Source organism: Cottoperca gobio, unplaced genomic scaffold (genome assembly GCF_900634415.1).
Source record: "Cottoperca gobio unplaced genomic scaffold, fCotGob3.1 fCotGob3_402arrow_ctg1, whole genome shotgun sequence".
NCBI lineage: Eukaryota > Metazoa > Chordata > Actinopteri > Perciformes > Bovichtidae > Cottoperca > Cottoperca gobio.
The window spans coordinates 68,331-81,887 of record NW_021166989.1 but is presented as its reverse complement, the minus strand read 5'-3'; the positions used below and the strand labels follow the sequence as shown (position 1 = coordinate 81,887).

The 13,557-nt window shown below is 47.7% G+C and overlaps 1 protein-coding gene across 5 annotated transcripts in view; it reads right to left on the bottom strand.

The window, feature by feature from the left end:
• Positions 1–13,557, bottom strand: part of arap3 (ArfGAP with RhoGAP domain, ankyrin repeat and PH domain 3) — a 41,244-nt gene that overhangs the window by 24,860 nt on the left and 2,827 nt on the right. For all 5 annotated transcript variants that reach the window (XM_029427913.1, XM_029427914.1, XM_029427916.1 and 2 more), the window contains exon 2: positions 3,955–4,117. In XM_029427913.1, coding sequence (XP_029283773.1) covers positions 3,955–4,028 — 74 coding nt within the window. In that variant the 5' untranslated portion in view covers positions 4,029–4,117. The remainder of the gene's footprint in view (positions 1–3,954; positions 4,118–13,557) is intronic.

Genomic DNA, 13,557 nt, shown 5'->3' with positions numbered 1-13,557 from the left:
GTGGAAAAACGCATTCGGGTCTACCCAAACCAAAAACCATGGATGACAAGAGCAGTGCGGTCTCTCCTGAGTTCCCGTGACACAGCCTTCAGGTCGGGGGATGCAGCCCAGTACAGCATGGCAAGGGCGAACCTGAGGAGAGGCATCAAGGCTGCGAAGGAGGACTATAAGGGGAAAGTGCAGGAGAATCTCGCTCATAACAACAAACGGTGTGTTTGGCAGGGCCTTCACCAGCTAACCAACTATAAGGGCAAAACATCTGTCACTACTAGAGCTGACGCTCACCTTACAGAGGAACTAAACCACTTCTTTGCCCACTTTGAGGCTAGCAGACCCCCCCACTTTTCTACTCTGCCCCTGTCCCTGCATACCACCAGCTCCATACCACCTCCCACCCTCAAAGAACATCAGGTGAAGCAGACGCTGAGGTCTGTGAATCCTGGTAAAGACGCAGGACCCGATGGAGTACTCGGCAAAGTACTCAAAGCTTGTGCTGACCAGCTTTCAGGGGCCCTGACCAGGATATTCAACCTGTCCCTGTCACAAGCTAGCATTCTATCGGGTCTGAAGAGGGCTACCATCATTCCTGTCCCCAAAAAGACACCAGTCAGAGAGCTCAACGACTACAGGCCCATAGCCCTAACATCGGCGGTGATGAAATGTTTCGAAAGACTGATAGCCAACTACATCAAAGCCAGCCTCCCACCCTCCCTCGACCCTCATCAGTTTGCTTACAGAGCTAACAGATCCACGGATGATGCCATCGCCACAGGTCCTTCACACAGCTGTGAGCCACCTAGAAGTCCCAGGGAACTACATCAGGATGCTGTTTGTTGATTTCAGCTCAGCTTTTAACACCATCATTGTCGCGCGTTCCACCCACTAATAGTTTGTTTTCACCTTGTCAGTAATTCTCTTATCATTTCAGATCCTGGTTCATCCTCACTGCCTGGATCCTGTACCTGGATGACATTCTGATTTTCTCCAAATCTAAGCAGGAGCATGTGACTCATGTACGCCTAGTTCTCCAGAGTCTTTTGGAGAACCGTCTGTTTGTGAAGGCTGAGAAGTGTGAATTCCACACCTCAGAAGTATCATTCCTGGGATTCATCGTCAACGCAGGTAACATCCAGATGGATCTGACCAAGACCAAGGCTGTCAGAGACTGGTTGTCTCCTTCCACACTAAAGGAGCTTCAACGTTTCCTGGGTTTTGCCAACTTCTACCGGAGGTTCATCTGTAATTACAGCTCGGTGGCAGCTCCCCTCACCGCCCTCACCTCCCAGAAAGTGCTCTTCCGATGGTCCCCTGTGGCAGAGGAGGCCTTCTGTAAATTGAAGTTACGTTTCACTTCAGTTCCCATTCTCATATTCCCAGATCCCACTCGCCAGTTTATCGTGGAATGTGGATGCTTCGGACACCGGTGTGGGGGCAGTTCTTTCTCAGCGATGGGCTGAGGATCAGAAGGTTCATCCTTGTGCCTTCTTCTCCCGGAAGCTGTCTCCGGCAGAGAGGAATTATGATATTGGGAATAGGGAGTTGTTGGCAGTAAAACTGGCACTGGAGGAGTGGAGACACTGGTTGGAGGGAACAGAGCAGCCATTTGTGGTCTGGACAGACCACAAAAACCTGGAGTACATCCATTCAGCCAGGCGGCTGAACTCTCGTCAAGCAAGGTGGGCTCTCTTCTTTAACCGTTTTGACTTTTCACTTTCCTACAGACCGGGTTCAAAGAATGTGAAACCCGACGCCCTTTCCCATCAATTCCAGTCGGAGAGTTTTCCATCTAGTCCGGAAGGTATCCTTCCTTCTGCATGTGTCATTGGTGCAGTAACTTGAGACGTGGAGGACAAGGTAAAGCGCTCCCACGCTGAAGATCCTGCTCCCAGTGCTTGTCCAGATGACAGTTTGTTTGTTCCTGCCAGTCTCCGTGCTCAGGTCCTCCAGTGGGGTCATCTCATTGGATTTTGTCACTGGCCTACCACTCTCTGACGGTAACACAGTCGCACTCACTGTCGTCGATCGATTTTCCAAGTCTGCTCAATTCATTCCACTTACCAAATTGCCTACTGCCAAAGAAACAGCGGAGATTATGCTCCAACATGTGTTCCGACTTCATGGTCTGCCCTGTGATGTGCTCTCTGACCGTGGTCCACAATTCACCTCTCGCTTTTGGGCTGAGTTTTGCAGACTGCTGGGGGCCACTGTCAATCTGTCATCCGGTTTTCACCCCCAATCCAATGGTCAGGCAGAAAGAATGAACCAAGAGATGGAGACAGCTCTACGCTGCCTCGCTTCCCGCAACCCCTCCTCCTGGTCTAAGCAGCTCTTGTGGATCGAGTATGCCCACAACACCCTTCCCAGCTCTGCCACTGGTCTCTCACCCTTCCAGTGCTCTCGGGGTTACCAGCCACCACTCTTCCCAGAGCAGGAACGTGAGGTCAGCGTTCCCTCTGTGCAGGCGTTCGTAGGTCGGTGTCGACTCACATGGAGACAGGCTCGCCTCACACTCCTGCGCTCTTCAGATCGTTACCAACGATCCGCCAACCGACGTCGCATTCCTGCCCCCCTGTACACGCCGGGGCAACGGGTCTGGTTATCTACAAAGGATCTACCCCTCAGAGTAGAATCCAAGAAGTTGGCTCCACGTTTTGTGGGTCCATTCCCTGTCTCAAGGGTCATCAATCCTGCTGCTGTCCGTCTTCGTCTACCGCCTTCCATGAGGGTTCATCCCACATTCCATGTATCCAAAGTCAAGCCTGTTAAAGAGAGCCTGTTTCCACCCATCATATGCGCCTGGATAAACAATTTCCTAACAGACCGCCCTCAGACAGTGTAAATAGGCCCTTATTGCTCCTCCACCCGCACCCTGAGCACTGGCTCCCCGCAGGGCTGCGTGCTGAGCCCTCTACTCTACACACTCTACACACACGACTGCTCTCCCATTCACCCCTCCAACTCTATTATAAAGTTTGCAGATGACACCACTGTGGTCGGCCAAATATATAAGGGAGACGACGAGTCGGCATACAGAGACGAGATCCTGAAGCTGTCTGCGTGGTGTTCAGCTAACAACCTACATCTGAACACAAGCAAAACAAAAGAAATCATCATAGACTTCAGAAAACACCGTCCAGAACCCGCCCCCCTTCACCTCAATGGAGAGAGAGTGGAGAGGGTCCCCACCTTTAAGTTCCTGGGGGTTAAAATCTCGGAGAGCCTCATCTGGACAGCACACATCACTGCAGCAGTTAAGAAGGCCCAGCAGCGACTACACTTCCTGAGGGTGCTACGGAGGAACAGACTGAACAAGAAGCTGCTGGTGTCCTTCTACCGGGCGACCATCGAGAGCGTGCTGTCATACTCCATCTCTGTGGTATGCTGGATGTTCAGCTGTGGACAAGAAAGCCCTGCAGAGAGTGATTAGGATGGCAGAGAAAACCGTTGGCTGCCCCCTGCCCTCTCTGGAACACATCTCCACCTCCCGCTGCCTCAGCAGAGCAAACAAGATAATATAGGACAGCTCTCCCCCAGGTCACAGACTGTTCTCTCTCCTGCCTTCTGGGAGAAGATACAGGAGCTTCAAATCAGTTTCTACCCCTGTGCCGTCAGGCTGCTTAACCACCACACCTAATGCAATAACCATAACCATCTTCACACATATACACACTCTGAATGCACTTTTAAAAAGTATAAACTATTTTTATATCAATATTTTAAACTATTTATTCTACCGTGTTTTTAATGTTATGTATGTCTTTGTATTTTTTGCACAGAGACAGAGTTGCACTCTGTACTTTTTGTATAATGACAATAAAAGGCTTTAACTTAACTTTAACTTAGTGTCGAGCCCCCCCCCCCCACCAGTAAAAGACGAGTACCGTTATGTTTTCAGATTTAGGCACCGACTTGGTAAAGTTGACTTGAAAAGACTTTGTGTTTAAAACCTCTGACCTCTCCAGGTGGACCGCTGCCAGGAGCGTCTCAACCGGCGTGCTTCCATCCAGCGAGGCCATGACGACCAGCATGGAGTCCGGAGGTGATGTCTTCTCCTTCTCGTTCAGGAAACAGCTCAGCCATCACGGAGCTACAGCCGGGACAGACAGCTGTTGTCCATCTGCAGGGGACAAAGACCAAATACAATAGTTACACCATTGTGGATCTCAAGCAGGGACAGACATATCCAAATGTCCGCCACAACTAACGATTATTGTCATTATCGATTCATTGTCTATAAAATGTAAATTAATTGTGAAATATGTTGTAATTTTCCCACACGGCAAAAAAAATTAAAAGGTTACAGCCGCTCGTTTCCCTAATCGACTGAAATGTGCTTTTGCAGAACATAGGACCTTACATGGCGAGTGGACATGACTTCTCACGACTTCTCTGCTGAGCATCTGAAAATGAGTTATGTGCTGTTTTTAGTATCAAAGTGATCCTGTTAAACGTCCTTTTAGATGTCAGGAACAAACACTGTGAACGACGGAGGCGGCTGCCTGGATGGCTTATGGGTAATGTAGTTTTTAGAGCTGTACAGTCTAATTATCCAGGAGTGTCCTGAGTTTCAGACTCACACCTTTAGTGTCTGTATGGCTTTCAACAAACGCTCAGAGCCTCCCGAAGTCAGGAGATGCAGATTAAAGAGTGGCAAAGTCTGCGTACACAGCACAACTTTTATGAGGTACACCTGAATGCACCACGAAGTACAAAGCGATGTAAACGTGTAACCGATTTTAACTGCCGATGACGTGACCGCGGAAGACGCTGGTGAAACCACCGAACACTGAGCAGAAAGTTTTTCTGGCAGCGCCGCGTTCGTTGTTTCCCTATTTCACTCGGAAGCCAAAAGGTCGAGCCACTGACATCAGGGGAGCAGGAGCTGATTCTCCTTCACCTCCGACAGCTCGTGCCGTCTTTTCTGGTTTATTTATTTGTACGCGTGCAAGTAGGAGGAGTGGATAGACCATTTCAAAATACTCCCATCCTGCTTTTTAAAGCTCATTTCTATTGATTTAGGATTTAGAATCCAAATCATGACCCCCATAATATCTACTGAACGTGTCCTAGTCAGTGCTGCTTTTACTGTCAGCACGGTGATCTTTGACCCCACACAGGTTACGACCCCCCTCCCAGCAAAGTGGTGTGTGTGTGTATATATATATATATATATATATATATATATATATATATATATATATATATATATATAACACACACTGCAGAGCGGACACACTGCCGAGCGGACACACTGCAGAGCAGACCCACTGCACAGCAGACACACTATAGAGCAGACATACTGCAGAGCGGGCACACTGCAGAGTGGACACACTGCAGAGCGGACACACTGCAGAGCAGACATACTGCAGAGCAGACATAAACTGCAGAGCGGACACACTGCAGAGCAGACACACTGCAGAGCGGGCACACTGCAGAGTGGACACACTGCAGAGCGGACACACTGCAGAGTGGACACACTGCAGAGCGGACACACACTGCAGAGCGGACACACACTGCAGAGCAGACACACACTGCAGAGCGGACACACTGCAGAGCAGACATACACTGCATACGACCCCCCTCCCAGCAAAGTGGTATGTGTGTGTTATATATATATATACACACACTGCAGAGCAGACACACTGCAGAGCGGACACACTGCTGAGCGGACACACTGCCGCGCGGACACACTGCCGAGCGGACACACTGCAGAGCGGACACACTGCAGAGCGGACACACTGCAGAGCAGACACACACTGCAGAGCGGGGACACACTATAGAGTAGACATACAATATAGAGCAGACACGCACTATAGAGCAGACACACTGCAGAGCAGACACACTGCAGAGCGGACACACACTGCAGAGCAGACACACACTGCAGAGCAGAACAGTGCAACATACAGAAACAATATAATACAAATTCAACTATTAGCTATAAATAAGCCAAACCAATACAAGTGCAACATACAACGAACAGTTATTTAGTTTCCTTCATTTGCAGTTTAAACAGGTGAGTGTTCAGTCTGCAGAAGGTGTGCAGACTTCCTGCTGTCCTCACATCAATGGGGAGGTCGTTCCACCATTTTGGAGCAGGACAGCAAACAGGTTTTATTTGAGGGGGGGGTCTCACTCACAGTGAGGGAGCAGCGAGCCGATTGGCAGATGCAGAGTGAAGTGAGAGAGCTGGTGTCTGGTTCGACCATGGCCTGGATGTAGGAAGGACCTGATCCATTCACAGCATGGTGGACCAGCACCAGAGTCTTGAAGCAGATTCGGGCCGCCACTGGTAACATGTGAAGGGAGCGGAGAAGCGGTGCATTGTGGGAGAACTTGGGTAGATTGAAGACCAGTCGGGCTGCTGCATTCTGGGTGAGCTGTAGAGGTCGGATGGCTCAGTCCAGCTGCAGGAGTCAAGACGTGAGATGACAAGAGCCTGGACAAGAACCTGCATCGCCTTTGAGTCAGTAGAGGACGTGTCCTCCTGATATTGTACAGAGTGTGTCTACAGGAGGGGACGTGTCCTCCTGGTGTTGTACAGAGTGTCTGCAGGAGGGGACGTGTCCTCCTGATGTTGTACAGAGTGTGTCTGCAGGAGGGGACGTGTCCTCCTGATGTTGTACAGAGTGTGTCTACAGGAGGGGACGTGTCCTCCTGGTGTTGTACAGAGTGTCTGCAGGAGGGGACGTGTCCTCCTGATGTTGTACAGAGTGTGTCTGCAGGAGGGGACGTGTCCTCCTGATGTTGTACAGAGTGTGTCTACAGGAGGGGACGTGTCCTCCTGGTGTTGTACAGAGTGTCTGCAGGAGGGGACGTGTCCTCCTGGTGTTGTACAGAGTGTGTCTGCAGGAGGGGACGTGTCCTCCTGGTGTTGTACAGAGCGATTTGTTGCAGCGTTGTTGGCACCGAAGGACAGTTGGTCGTCCAGTGTCACACCCAGATTCCTTGCAGTCCGAGTCGGGGAAACAACAGAGATGCCGATGTTAATGGTGAGGTCTTGGATGGGAGAGCCCTTTCCCGGAAGGAAGGAGCTCGGTCTATAGAGCAGACACACTGCAGACACACGTTAACACACCGACAGGATGAAGAGTATCAGCAGGAAACTTCTGACGCCATCGAGCTGCTACTACAGGACAGAGCATTTTCTATTCATCCTGTCGTGGAGCTTCTGAGTGAATGTGTTCTTCTTCTCTGACTGACACATGCTAAACCCCCCCGTCGACAGGAAGGGGCGGGACTTAGCCTCTGTACATCACAACATACGCCTCACTTTGTGCGTTTATAGCGGTTATAAATGAGACCCCCGGGACTCAACCAACCTGTGTTATTCCTCCACACACACGGAGACACACGCAAACACACACACACACACTCCTCCCTTATCTCTGTCCTGTTGTTGTAATCTGAAACAGAACAAAACACAGGATACAGCTGTCCGTCAAAATGTTGCAGAGGAAACACACACACACACATGCTTTTACATGCTCTGTAAAAATGAAATAAATCAGTGTTGAGTTGCGTTTTTGAGTTTAACAAACCTTCGGTTTTATTCCCTTTTGAAGTTGGTCCTTGATTGAGAGAGAGCGCTGCAGCAAAGCTGTCAGAGCGAGACTTCTGGTGGAGACTAACGGAGCGGATCAAGGTAAAGAAACAGGTTTGATTCTGCTCCATAATGTAGTCAGAACTTATAACACCAGTCTGAGCCGTCACACTTCAGCGGACCAGTTCAGGGCGACACTGCAGCGCTCTCTCTCAGCACTGCACCAATAGAGAGAGTAGAAACAGAAGGTTGATTTGATTTAACGCTCTGTCTTCATGTCCCACAGAAGAATTAAAGAAATGTTTCTGAAGATGTTTTTGTGTCCAACCACAGAACACATGCAGACGAGCAGCAGTGGGTTTAAAGATTTAAGTCAGAAATAAAAGTGTGTACTAGAATGTATATTCTGTTTTATTATTGTTGTTTGTATCTTATATCATTATTGGTTATTTTATTGTTATATTATTATTTTTTAAATCGATTTTATTTGCTTCCTAAATTGATTTATACATAAATTATTTTTTAAGTAGAAAAGAATGTAAACTGTTATTTGTGATCTTCAGTATTTATCTTATTTATTTAATATGAAACAGAAGTTATGAAGCACAATGTGTGTATATATATATATATATATATATATATATATATATATATATATATATATACACACACACACAGTATGTATATATATATATATATATATATACATACAGTATATATATAAATATACATACTGTATATATATATATATATATATATATATATACAGTATGTAAATATTTATATATACATACAGTATATATATATATGTATATACTGTAAATATAAATATATACAGTATATATATATATATATATATATATACTGTATGTATATATATATATATATACTGTATGTATATATATATATATACAGTATGTAAATTTTATATATACATACAGTATATATATATATATATATATATATATATATACTGTATGTATATATATATACACTGTATGTATGGCACCTCGTCTCTCTGAATTCTTCACTCTTCTCTTCCTCTCTTTGTTCCTCCTACAAAGGAAAGTTTAAACTTCGTCACGTGTTTCAGTTTCAGTCACACAGAATTCTTTCTGTGTGACTGAAACTCTCCACCTGACGAAGTTTAAACTCAGCTGCAGAACTTTGTGTTTATGCTGTAATATTATTGTATTTAATTAATATTCTATTTCATATATATTTCACATATTCTTGCACTATTTGCATGCTGGAGTTTGGGATTTGAGATGTTCATTGCCATCAACCGCACTGTAGCTGGAGCATGTGATATATAAGCCTTTGAATTTTTGAATCGTTCCATCTTTGCATCCTGAATAACTCTTCTCCTCAGTCAGCTGTGGAGCTGTAAACTGGACAAACCTGATAGGATGACAGAGCTGTCAATCAAAGTGTTGACAAACAAAGCTCTGTATGAGCAGCAGTCTCCTGACTGGGGGGGGGGGTAGATAGAGAGAAAGTGGAGTGAGAATAAAGGGAGGAGAAACAAAGTAGAGGGACAGAGGGGGGGGGGGGGGGGTGGGGGGGGTGGACGATTAATAACAGAGAGTCTCTATTGTGAGAAACAGAGTGTCCTTTGTTAGGGAGCTGAGACACACAGATACACACGGATACACACAGAGACACACTGAGACACACACAGAGACACACTGAGACACACACAGAGACACACTGAGACATACAGAGACACACAGAGACACACAGAGACACAATGAGACACACAGAGACACACTGAGACACACAGAGACACACAGAGACACACAGAAACACACTGAGACACAATGAGACACAAAGAGACACACAAAGACACACAGAGACACACAGAGACACACAAAGACACACAGAGACACACTGAGACACACATAGACACAGAAACAAACTGAAACACACAGAGACACACAGAGACATAATGAGACACACAGAGACACAATGAGACACAATGAGACACACAAAGACACACAGAGACACACTGAGACACACAGAGACACAATGAGACACACAGAGACACAATGAGACACACAGAGACACAGAAACAAACTGAAACACACTGAGACACACAGAGACACAATGAGACACACAGAGACACCGAAACACACTGAGACACAATGAGACACACAGAGACACAATGAGACACACAGAGACACAGAAACAAACTGAAACACACAGAGACACACAGAGACACAATGAGACACACAGAGACACAGAAACAAACTGAAACACACAGAGACACACAGAGACACAATGAGACACACAGAGACACACAGAGACACAATGAGACACACAGAGACACACAGAGACACACAGAGACACACAGAGACACAGAGACACAATGAGACACACAGAGACACACAAAGACACACTGAGACACAATGAGACACACAGAGACACAATGAGACACACAGAGACACACTGAGACACACTGAGACACACAGAGACACACAGAGACACAGAGAGACACAGAGACACACAAAGACACACTGAGACACACAGAGACACAGAGAGACACTGAGACTGATCATTTTAAACCTGCGTTCTGCTCCTTTAAGAGAAGCTACATGACATAATTTGTTCCTGGGAGTTTCTGAAGAGGAAGAAATGTTGATCCCACTTCCTGTTCAGGAGAACAAGAGGCAACACACACACACAGACACACAGAGACACACACAGACAACACACACATACACACACACACACAGAAAACACACACATACATACACACACACAGAGAGACACACACAGACACACACACACACACACACACACACACAGAGACACACAGAGAGACACCACAGAGACACACACAGAGACACACACAGACACAGAGAGACACAGAGAGACACACACACACACACACACAGAGAGAGAGACACACACAGAGAGACACACACAGACAACACACACAGACACACAGACACACACACACAGAGACACACACAGACACACACAGAGACACACAGAGACACATACAGACACACACACACACAGACACACACAAACACATACACACACACTTACACAGAGACACACACAGAGACACACACAACCACACACACAGACAAACACAGAGACACACACAGACACACACGCAGACATCACACGAGACACACACAGCAACAGAGACACACACAGACACACACACACACACACACACACACACACACAGACACACACAAACACATACACACACACTTACACAGAGACACACACAGAGACACACACACACAGAGAGACACACACACACAGAGACACACACACACACACACACAAAGACACACACAGACACACACACAGCGACGTCCCGTTTCGGAGACTCCTTCAAATGTTACTTATTTTCCTGGATTTGGAGGAAACATCTGATGGAACCTTCACGGCCGCACATATCTTCCCCCCCCCTACGGGACGTTAGCGGCGATGCTATGCTAAGCTAGCTGCTAGGAGCTGCTCTACTATGCAACTTGGTTACAGCCTTGGAAAGTAAAACTTTTTTAGAGCTAAACTTTCAAACCTAAGAGTTTTAAATGTTGATTTATATTTAACGTCGATTAATTATACTTTGTACCTGCTTGCTTTTCAGACGGTTTAATATCAAGTCCAGCTCAGTCGTTGGCATCGATTACACATATTATATTATTTATAATATCTGCAGGGAGAGGAGGAGAGGAGGAGGAGAAGAGGAGAGGAGAGAGGAGGAGGAGGAAGAGGAGAAGAGGAGAGGAGGAGGAGAGGAGAGGAGAGAAGAGGAGAGAGAGAGGAGAAGAGGAGGAGATGATAGCCGAGGAGAGGGGTGGAGTGAGGGGCTGAGCTCGGAATCGGAAAGGAGGAAGAGAGAGCTCCGCGAGGAGTCTCTTCTCGAAGAGCCTCTTCTCTCGTCCGAAGCTATCTCCCTCTCGGCTCGGCGCTGGCGGCGGGCTTCGCGGAGTTTTCCTCGTCTTCCGCTTCTTCGGCTTCTTCTCTCCTCTCCATCCTCGGCGAGTCTCTATCCCCCCTCGTCCCTAGCGAGGCCGCCCGTACCTCAGGCTCCTCCGTCGCTTCCCGCCTCCTCCTTCGCCGCCTCGCCGCCTCGCCGCCTCCTCCGCCGCCGTCGCCGCCCCTTCTCCTCCTCCCCTCCGCCTGCTCCGCCCCCCTCCTCTCAGCCCAGAAGAAGAAGAGAAGAGAAGAAGAAGAAGTAGAAGAAGGAGAAGAAGAAGAAGGAGGAGAAGAAGAAGGAGAAGAAGAAGGAGAAGAAGAAGAACATTATGAACTCTTCTCCTCAGCTGTCCTGATGATCATCATCTCTTTTTTCAAGACAACATAATTTCTGTCAAATGTTGTATTTGTACTATGTTGTTTATCCTGTACACACGACATCTATTGCACGTCTGTCCGTCCTGGGAGAGGGTCTGAGAACAGCGGGTGTAAGGACAGAGGGTCTGAGGACAGAAGTTCTGAGAACAGAGGGTCTAAGGACAGAGGGTCTAAGGACAGAGGGTGTAAGGACAGAGGGTCTAAGGACAGAGGGTCTAAGGACAGAGGGTGTAAGGACAGAGGGTCTAAGGACAGAGGGTCTAAGGACAGAGAGTCTAAGGACAGAGGGTCTGAGAACAGAGGGTCTAAGGACAGAGAGTCTAAGGACAGAGGGTCTAAGGACAGAGAGTCTAAGGACAGAGGGTCTAAGGACAGAGGGTCTAAGGACAGAGAGTCTAAGGACAGAGGGTCTGAGAACAGAGGGTCTAAGGACAGAGGGTCTAAGAACAGAAGGTCTAAGGACAGAGGGTCTGAGAACAGAGGGTCTAAGGACAGAGGGTGTAAGGATAGAGGGTGTAAGGACAGAGGGTCTAAGGACAGAGGGTGTAAGGACAGAGGGTCTAAGGACAGAGGGTCTAAGGACAGAGGGTGTAAGGACAGAGAGTCTAAGGACAGAGGGTCTAAGGACAGAGGGTGTAAGGACAGAGGGTCTAAGGACAGAGGGTCTAAGGACAGAGGGTGTAAGGACAGAGGGTCTAAGGACAGAGGGTCTAAGAACAGAGGGTCTAAGGACAGAGGGTGTAAGGACAGAGGGTCTAAGGACAGAGGGTGTAAGGACAGAGGGTCTAAGGACAGAGGGTCTAAGAACAGAGGGTCTAAGGACAGAGAGTCTAAGGACAGAGGGTCTGAGAACAGAGGGACTAAGGACAGAGGGTGTAAAGACAGAGGGTCTAAGGACAGAGGGTCTAAGAACAGAAGGTCTAAGAGGGTCTAAGGACAGAGGGTCTAAGGATAGAGGGTCTAAAGACAGAGAGTCTAAGGATAGAGGGTCTAAGGACAGAGGGTCTAAGGACAGAGGGTCTAAGGATAGAGGGTCTAAAGATGGAGAGTCTAAGGACAGAGGGTCTAAGGACAGAGGGTCTAAGGACAGAGGGTGTAAGGACAGAGGGTATAAGGACAGAGGGTCTAAGAACAGAAGGTCTAAGGACAGAGGGTCTGAGAACAGAGGGTCTAAGGACAGAGGGTCTAAGGACAGAGGGTCTAAGGATAGAGGGTCTAAAGACGGAGAGTCTAAGGACAGAGGGTCTAAGGACAGAGGGTGTAAGGACAGAGGGTCTGAGAACAGAGGGTCTAAGGACAGAGGGTCTAAGGACAGAGGGTCTAAGGATAGAGGGTCTAAAGACGGAGAGTCTAAGGACAGAGGGTCTAAGGACAGAGGGTGTAAGGACAGAGGGTGTAAGGACAGAGGGTCTAAGGACAGAGGGTCTAAGGACAGAGGGTGTAAGGACAGAGGGTCTAAGGACAGAGGGTCTAAGGACAGAGAGTCTAAGGACAGAGGGTCTGAGAACAGAGGGTCTAAGGACAGAGAGTCTAAGGACAGAGGGTCTAAGGACAGAGAGTCTAAGGACAGAGGGTCTAAGGACAGAGGGTCTAAGGACAGAGAGTCTAAGGACAGAGGGTCTGAGAACAGAGGGTCTAAGGACAGAGGGTCTAAGAACAGAAGGTCTAAGGACAGAGGGTCTGAGAACAGAGGG